This window comes from Carettochelys insculpta, chromosome 30 (genome assembly GCF_033958435.1).
Source record: "Carettochelys insculpta isolate YL-2023 chromosome 30, ASM3395843v1, whole genome shotgun sequence".
NCBI lineage: Eukaryota > Metazoa > Chordata > Testudines > Carettochelyidae > Carettochelys > Carettochelys insculpta.
The window spans coordinates 13867671-13876217 of record NC_134166.1 but is presented as its reverse complement, the minus strand read 5'-3'; the positions used below and the strand labels follow the sequence as shown (position 1 = coordinate 13876217).

General features: G+C 60.3%; 2 protein-coding genes across 2 annotated transcripts; both read left to right on the top strand.

Moving 5' to 3' along the window:
• The first annotated feature begins 1190 nt into the window (after positions 1-1190).
• On the top strand, positions 1191-2234 carry LOC142004060 (putative G-protein coupled receptor 33). The gene has a single exon (XM_074981482.1). It carries the CDS (start codon positions 1209-1211, stop codon positions 2232-2234), a length of 1026 nt encoding a protein of 341 aa, XP_074837583.1. The 5' UTR covers positions 1191-1208.
• Positions 2235-5790: 3556 nt separating this feature from the next.
• LOC142004059 (chemerin-like receptor 1) lies at positions 5791-6729 on the top strand. The gene has a single exon (XM_074981481.1). The coding sequence runs from the start codon at positions 5791-5793 to the stop codon at positions 6727-6729; it is 939 nt and encodes a 312-aa protein (XP_074837582.1).
• The last annotated feature ends 1818 nt before the right edge of the window (positions 6730-8547 follow it).

The following is an 8547-nucleotide window of genomic DNA, read 5'->3' as shown; positions in this document are numbered from 1 at the left end:
AGCTCCACCGCCTGCTCAAAACAGGACCGACCTCCAACATCCCAGCCAGGGCTTGGCCGAGCCCCAAAAACCTCTAGGGAGGGAGAGTCCAGCCCCTCTCCAGGATACCCGTTCCAGAGGCCCACCACCCTTTCAGGGAAATAACTTTTCCTAATATCCAGCCTAGACCTCCCTCACTGCAACTTGAGACCACTGCTCCTCATTCTGTCACCCCTCACTACTGAGAACGGCCTCTCTCCGTCCTCTTTAGAGCCCCCCTTGAGGAAGTTGAAGGCTTCTATCAAATCCCCCCTCACTCTTCTCCTCTGCAGGTTAAAGAAGCCTGCGTCCCTCTAAGACGTTGTCTACGGGTCTGTAGCTTCACAAAGCACAAGCAGCCCCGTAGCACCTTAAAGACTAACTTTTTAAAAAAGGCAATGAGCTTTCATGGGTAAGACCCACTTCATCAGCTTGGAGGAGAGTAGAGAATAAGAATCCAGGGGTTCTATGAAGGCAGGGAGGTGGGGTCACCTGTCATTAAGAGGACCAGTAGAAGAAATTTCATCAGCGGGGAAATTGCCCTTCCTGTCATGTGGAAGATAACTGAGCTCTCTGTTAAGCCCTGGGTGAAATGTGTCAAACTTACCAACGAATTCCAGTTCCAGGTCTCCCTCTGTGATCCTGGACCAAAACCCCTTGGCAGAAGAAAAGCTACTTTCAAGATCTCCAAGACTCCCGAGCCAGCTAGTGAGCCAGAACCCTTAATGTTCCATTGACTGGCCCCAATTCCTGCATGCTAGGAATCAGCCCTGCCCATCCCCACCTCCCTGAGCCTCACAGTCCCCACCCTGCAGACAGGCCCCCCTCGTGCAAAAAGGCCCCGTAACCCATTCCCCACCCTTCTGACACAGCCAGGCCTCCAGATCACTTCCATAACCATGCATATAACCTAATAGAATGTCCCCTCCCTCACTCCTCCCACCTCTACCTGCTTACCCTCCTCTGCTGCCCTTGGCTCCATCCTGCAGCAGTGAGTTCCACCAGCTGCAGCCCGATGGGTGAGAACATCCAGCCGGAGCTTTGCAGAGGAGCTGTGTGTGACCATAAAGGTCCCTTCTGATGGTGCCACCCAACCCCCTCTCTGGTATTTCTTCTCTCTCCTTTTCCACATCCCCTTTTCCCTCCTCATCCTCACTTCCAACCCCTCTCCCGTCTCTCCCCAGGGCACCATGGAACAAGATACGTCAACCTTCCCACCAAGCCCAGAGCCAAATTCCACCCAGACACAAGCAGCTGTGAGCGCCCCTCACCTGGCCGTGGCTGTGCTGTTGTTCACCATCTTCCTGCTTGGGGTGATGGGGAATGGGCTCTACCTGTGGGTGCTGGTGATGAAGATGAGAAGGACGGTGACCACGCTCTGGTTCCTCCACCTGGTCTCCTGCTACTTGCTCTTCGCCCTGCTGATCCCCTTCTTTGCCATCTACGTCCTTCTGGGTTTCCACTGGGTCTTCAGCACGGCCATGTGCAAACTCCTCAACGCCTGCATCTCCTTAGGCATGTTCTCCTCCATCTTCCTCCTCACCCTCATCAGCCTGGACCGCTACACCCTCACTCACCACCCCCTCCGGTGCTGGACCCACCGCACTGTGCCCCCGGCTAGGAAGCTGGTCGTGGGCGTGTGGCTGGTCTCCATCGCGCTCAGTGCTCCCTACCTGGCCTTCCGTGAGACCCGTGAGGTGGGTGGGGGTAGGATCATCTGCATGAACAATTATGTTCTCTCCAGAGAGAGGAATGGAACAGGGATGCAGGACATGGGGCGACAGGTGCAGCTGGCCGTCTTCGTAATCCAGTTCTTGGTGGGCTTCTTGCTGCCCTTCTGCACCATTGCGGGATGCTACAGACGGGTGGGGCTGATGATGAAGGAGAAAGATGTGGCCTGGGCTGGGAAGCCCTCCAAAGTCTTACTGGCCGTAGTGCTTTCCTTCTTCCTTGGCTGGCTGCCCTACCACCTCTACCATGGCTGGGAGCTCTATGAAGGGAAGGTGCCAGAACCAGTCATGGGTGCCCGCTTGGTCATTTACACCTTCACGTCCTTCTTCAATGCCTGTTTTGCCCCCATCCTCTACCTGTTTGTGGGGGAGAAGTTCTGGCAGGTCTTCAGGTTGTCCCTTCTCACCCTGGTTAAGGCGGCTTTTGTCGATGAACTCGGTATCAGTGGTCCCGAGCTGAGTGGAAGAATGCATGACAGAAGCTGACTTGGGACAGCTGGGAAGGCGGGATCCCACTGGTTCCCAGGTCCCCAGTGGTTCTAGAACATGATGGGTTCCATGAATCTCACTGTTCATAAACTCTGCAGTGTCCCTGGAGACCAGATTGATGATTATCCCCAGATTCCTGTGGGTTCCAGGTCTCACATCGGTTTTCAACCTCAGTGAACCATCAGTGGCACCCAATCCATAGCCCTCTCCAGGGGTTTGTTTGTTTTAAGTCTCTCGGTGTACTTCAGCCTTAGTAACTCTCTTGGATTCTGCCTCGCTCGCCAGCTCTGGGATCTCATTCATTCTAAGCCTCTCAATGTGTTCAGACAGAGTCCATGAGTTCTAGATTCTTGTGGGCTGTAGGTTAACCTGCGGGACTCCCTGTCACTGGCAGTCTTGGGTTCAACGTGCAGGACTCGCTGCTGCCGGGTTAACCTGGGGAACTCACAGGGCAAGATCTGATACAGAGTGAGAATTTCTCTGTCTTGTTTCAAGTCAACCCACCTAATGATGCCTGAACTCCCAGGCTCCGAGACCTGGGGAAAGAACCCAGGAGTCCTGGCTCCCATTCCCCCTCCCCACCACTCATTAGACCCCAACTCCTCCTAGACTTAGGGAATAAAACCCAGGAGTCCTGGCTCCCAGCTACCCACCCCACCACCTCTGCTCTAACCATTAGCCCATTCTGCTGAGCACAGAGGACTCCATATTAGCAAGTTGTGAGGGGTCACAGCCCCTGGCAGAGCCAGTACCCCCACTGGTGCAGGGCTGGTGGCACAGCAGTGGGGCTGAAGCATCTCCACGGGTCCAGGTTTTCCCCTCTCTCGTATCACCACTTCAGAGCCAGCCAGTCCCCTGCCTTGGGGCCAGACTGCAGCTGGCTCCCCTACATGGGGAAAGTCCCTGCGTCCAGCCCTGCCCTGCTCCAGAATCTGGTGCTTTCTGGGCTGAGGGGCAGGAGCCTGCCATGGGTGTGGCTCTGGGAGGGGCATGGAAGCTGGGGGGCAGAGCGCAGGGGAGGGAGTGGGAGGGAGGCCTCCTGGCTTCTGTTCCCTCTCTGTGCCTCAGTTTCCTCAGCTGACAATGGTAAGTGTGTATGTGCACAAGTGTGTGTTGGGTGTCTCTACCGCCCCCTGCTGGAGGGGATCGGCCCTGAACACCGTGTGTGTGTGTGTGTGTGTGTGTGTGTCCCTTGCGCCCCCAGCTGTGTGTGTGTGTGTTTCCCTTGTGCTCTCTGCTCTGCTCTGCGTGTGTGTCCCTGGTGCCCACTGCTGGGAAGGGCTGAGCCCTGCTCTGTGGGGGGTGGGCCCCCTCCCTGCTGCTGGGCTGTGAGCTGTGGGGGGGGGGCTCTGAGCTTCCCCACACCGGGAGCAGCCGTATACTCCCCCTCGGAGTCCTGGCGCCTGACACACACACACACACACACACACACACACACACGTGGGGGGCGCGGGGAGTCTGTGAGGTCGGGATCAGAAGGGCTGGAGAGGGGCTGTGATAGGAGCCGGCACCGCCCTCAGCCCCTCCCCCCCCGACAGGTGGGTCCCAACTCCCGCAGCCTCTAGGCGCCCACAGCGCCTCCCGCTTGGGCCAGCTGGGGAAACTGAGGCCAGGGGCTACAGGCGCGGCAGGAGTCCGGCCTCCCCGTCCGGCCCCTGCTCTGCCCACTAGACGCCACCCCCGGCGAGGGGCGAAACCCAGGAGTCCGGGCTCCCCACCCCGCCCCCGCTCCCTCTCGGCTCCGGAGCATCCTTCCCACAGGTGAGCGATTTTGTATTAGCTGTGGGGGCGGGGGTGTCTGGGACTGGATGGGTCAGAACAAAGGTGGGCAGAGAGCCCGGACTCCTGGGTTCCATCCCCGGCGCGGGGCGGGAGGAGGAGGGAGCCCGGACTCCTGGGTTCCATCGCCTGTGAGGGGGGGGAGGAGGGAGCCCGGACTCCTGGGTTCCATCGCCTGTGGTGGGGGGGTGGGGAGGAGGGAGCCCGGACTCCTGGGTTCCATCGCCTGTGGTGGGCGGGGGGGGGGGGGGAGGAGGGAGCCCGCACTCCTGGGTTCCATCGCTGGCGGGGGGATGGGGAGGAGGGAGCCGGGACTCCTGGGTTCCATCGCCTGCGGGGGGGCGGGGGGGAAGAGGGAGCCCGGACTCCTGGGTTCCATCGCCTGCGGGGGGGCGGGGGGGAGGAGGGAGCCCGGACTCCTGGGTTCCATCGCTGGCGGGGGGATGGGGAGGAGGGAGCCGGGACTCCTGGGTTCCATCGCCTGCGGGGGGGCGGTGGGGAGGAGGGAGCCCGGACTCCTGGGTTCCACCCCCGGCCGGGCGGATCTAGTGGGTAGAGTAGCCCGGACTCGGACTCCTGGGTTCCATCCACAGCCAGGCGCCAGGCAGCGCCCTCCCCCCTGCCCCCGGTCTCTGCAGCCGACACCTTGAGGATGGTCCCGTTGCTCCGGCTACGGCAGCGCAGCGAGTCTGGGAACATCGCGGGGGGCGGGCGGTGAGGGGACGTTCCGTTCCTGGCCCGGGGGCGGTGCGGGGGGGCGGACGCCTGGGTTCTGGTGGTTGCGTGTCCGGGGTGGGGGCAGTTCTCTCCGCAGAGCCGCGCACGCCAGGGAAGAGGACGGCCAGCCAGGCACCCAGAGAACCCAGGCGTCCGAGCTCCCAGCCCACCCACCCCACCGGTCCCCGACTGCGCGGCTGGTCCCTGGTTTTACAGCTCCGGCGAGAGGCTGGGGGGCCGCAAACGGCAGCCAGGAACCTCCGGGGGCGGGGGTCTCAGATAGCCCTTTGGGGGGGGGCGCTAAAACCTCTCGTTAAATCTCCCCCCCGAGCCAGAGAGAGAACCTAGGAGTCCCGGCTGCCAGCCCCCTCCCCCCTATAACCCCTGCACCCCACGTTCCCTCTCAGAGCCAGGGAAAGAACCCAGGAGTCCGGGCTCTCATTCCGCTCCTCCTTGCTGTAACTACTAGCTCCTACTTCCCCTCCAAGAGCCTCAGAAAGCAGCAGCAGTCCTGCCTCCCAGCCCCCATGCCCAAGCTGCAATCCCTAGACTCCACTCCCCTCCCAGGCAGAACCCTGCGTCCTGTCTCCCAGTCTCCGCTGCGCCTGCTCTGCCTCAGTTCTTCCAGCCGTGGTAGAGCCCTAGGGCCCAGCAGCCCTGAGCCAAGCCCTGTTCCCATCCAGCAGCACAGCACCCAGCGGGGCTTTCAGCCCCAGGGAGCCAGGAAATTGATGCATTAGGATGGAAGCATCAGGCCCAGCCGGTTGTTTGGGAACAAAGGGGGCGGAGGGGTGGGGGGAAATACCACCCGAGCTACTGTGCCCATTAGCCTCACTAAGTGAGTAGGGCTCACAGCTGGGGGGGGGGCACCTCACACTCCCCCCTTCCTGCAGAAGGAGGGGTGTGCCCCACTGTGCCCACAGGCAGCAGTTTACAGCCTCTTGGCCTTCCCCCAACACCCCACTCCCAGCCCGCAGGCACAGAGAGAACCCAGGTGTCCTGGCTCCCACCTCCCTGCGGACCCCTTCACAGCAGACCCTCTTTCTCCTGCAGGGCCATGGTGCCCCTCAACGGCACCTCGGGGGAGGCCCCGCTGCGCCAGGCCATGAAGGTCACCACAGCCGTGGCCTTCGGCTTCATGTGCCTGGCAGGGGCGGCCGGGAATGGGGCGGTGCTGTGGGTCACGGGCTGGAAGCTGCGCTGGACCCCCAACACCGTGTGGTTCTTCAACCTGGCTGTGGCCGACGTGGCCTCCACCTTGCTCCTCCTAGTCACGGTCCTGTACCTGGCCCTGGACCTGGACTGGCCCTTCGGCTCGGTGGCCTGCAAGCTGGTCAACTGCCTCTTCGGCCTGAGCCTCTGCAGCGGAGTGCTGCTGCTTGGCGGCATCAGTGTGGACCGCTGCGTGGTGGTGGTGGCCCCGGTGTGGTGCCGCAACCACCGCACAGCCCGACTCAGCTGGGTGGCCTGTGCTGCCATCTGGGCCCTGTCCCTGGCCACCTTTGTGCCCAGTTCCTTCCTCTTCTCCGAGCTTTCCCTGGAGCACAACCGGAGCTCCTGCAGCAACCTGGACGTCTTTCAAGACTGGAGGCACCAAGAGGCCGAGATTTTGACTGTGTTCATCTTCCTCTCCCAGTTCCTCCTGCCCTTGGGGGTCATCTCTGTGTCCTACTCCATCCTGGTGGTGGCCATGAGGCGGAAGAGGCTGGCCCGCTCCAGCAAGCCCCTTCTGGTAGTCACCCGAGTTGTCATCTGCTTCTTCCTCTGCTGGTCGCCCTACCACGCCTTGGCCTTGGCCAGGGTCTCCACAGCCCGCATGCCCAGTGCCGTGAGCCTGGTGGCCATCCCCCTCTCCAAGTGCCTGGCCATGCTCAACAGCTGCATCAACCCCCTGCTCTACGTCTTTGCCGGCCGGGAGTTCCAGGATGCCGTGCGGAGGCCACTAGTGCAGGCCTTCAAGGCGGCTTTCGAGGAGACACCAGCAGCCCCGCTGTGAAATGGGGATGGGGCTCTCCCCGGCAGGCAGGGCTGGCTCCAATGCCCCAGGGAAGCACTAGGAGGTGCTGTGCTGCAGGGGATGGGGGATCATGCCCATTGCCAAGCAATGGTGAAGGAAGCTCTCTGCTGAAACCTGGACCTCCACTCTACATCTACCAGACAGACCCCACTCCTGGCCCACAGCCAGGCAGAAAACCCAGGTGTCCTGGATCCCAGCCCCCACCCCTCGCCGCACCCCAGCATCAGGCTTTCGCAATGGACTGTCTCTCCAGCAGGGCGATGCTGCCCATCAATGCCACGTCGGGGAGGCATTTTCCTGCATCGCCTACCCCAGGGCCCTTTTGTCTTAGAGGGGGTAGAGGCCTCTCTACAACCACACTTGAAGCCCCATGTCCCACCTTGTCTGGATGAGCCTGGCGCTGCTGCTGGACAGAAATCCCAGAACTTTGCTCCAAAACACCACTCCGGGGAACTTGCCAAAAAACGTTTCGGGGAAATGTTGGTTTGGGTCCAGTGAGCCATTCTGGGGCAACTGGGACTTTTTAAAATACAACTGTGTAAAACGCCAATTAACTTCTCTAACAAACCAGAAGCCAAAACAGGACTTTTCCCCCCAAAATACAAAACAATGAGACTTATTTCCCTCTTACATATCAAACAGCACGAAAGATCCGACCCTTTGACACGACCCATTTCCTCCCCGGAGCCAGCAAACCCTTCCAAGGCTGATTCCTGTAGGAGAAAAGCCCAAATCCTCTGGGTAATCCCAAAACGGTGAAACGTCCCATCTGAGTCCTGAGCTGCCGCAAGGGAACGTCCTCTAGATGTATCCCCAGCTCATCTTGCTGTCAATCCATGTGCCTGTCCCAGTGCCAAAGCAGCCTTTGGAAAACCTCAGCTGGCTCCTGGAGGGGATGGCCTGCCCTGGGTTAAAAGAGCCCCACAAGGGGCAACAGAGCCATTTCTGCCCCCGGCAGTTACTGTTCAGAGGGGATTTGTTAGCCAGATGGCCTGGAGGGTGGGGATCTGGTTGGCTTAGGGGGGCAGGAATTGTCCTCAGGGTGTGGCTGCTGCACTGCTTGTGCAGGGGGAGGAGGTAGAAAGTCCAGGGAAATGGTTACAAGCCCTTGGAAGATTTGGCCTGCTGCCTTGCCCCCTTGCCAGACCCAGCCCAGGGCCACGCTCCCTGTAAACTGAGCACTTGGGTGGCTGGCCAGTTGATCAGCAGTGCACCCACAGCAAGTGTTTCTATTAGAGGTGCACATGCTGCAATGTGCATAAAATTTATTCTGCCCTGCGATGAAAGAAATTGAGGCAACATTGGCCCATGATCAGCAAATCCCTTTTGCCACCAGCCAAGACCTTCAAAGGGGGCTCAAGATTTTCCTTTATGGCCTTGCTTTGGAGCTGGATAGAGCTAAACCATCCCCGCAGCAGCTGCATCACAGCACCGAACAAGGGGTCCTGCTATGAACAGCACCAGGGCCCAGCCCCAGAAGCAGTCACATCTCAGCACCAGATGAGCAATCCCTGTATGAACAGCCCCCAAACCCCGACTCCAGCACCCTAAAATCCTGTCTGTGTGTGTGTCACAGAGGGTGTGGGGTCTCCTGCTGAGGGTAACCTTGACAACCAGGTAACACCTTTGTACTGGAGACAAAGGGGAGGTGGAGCCTGAGGGGTTTGAATTGGAACTGGGAGTCAGGAAGCAGTTAGTCTGGGCTGGGAGAGAGAGACAAAGGAGGGGGCAAGGCCCCGGCTCTGGGGGCCCCTCAGGGCCTCCTCTCCCCAGCATGGATGGGACTGGCTGTCTCTG

Coding starts and splice junctions, on each gene's coding strand:
- LOC142004060 (XM_074981482.1), top strand. CDS start 1,209: ATGGAACAAGATACGTCAACCTTCCCACCAAGCCCAGAGCCAAATTCC.
- LOC142004059 (XM_074981481.1), top strand. CDS start 5,791: ATGGTGCCCCTCAACGGCACCTCGGGGGAGGCCCCGCTGCGCCAGGCC.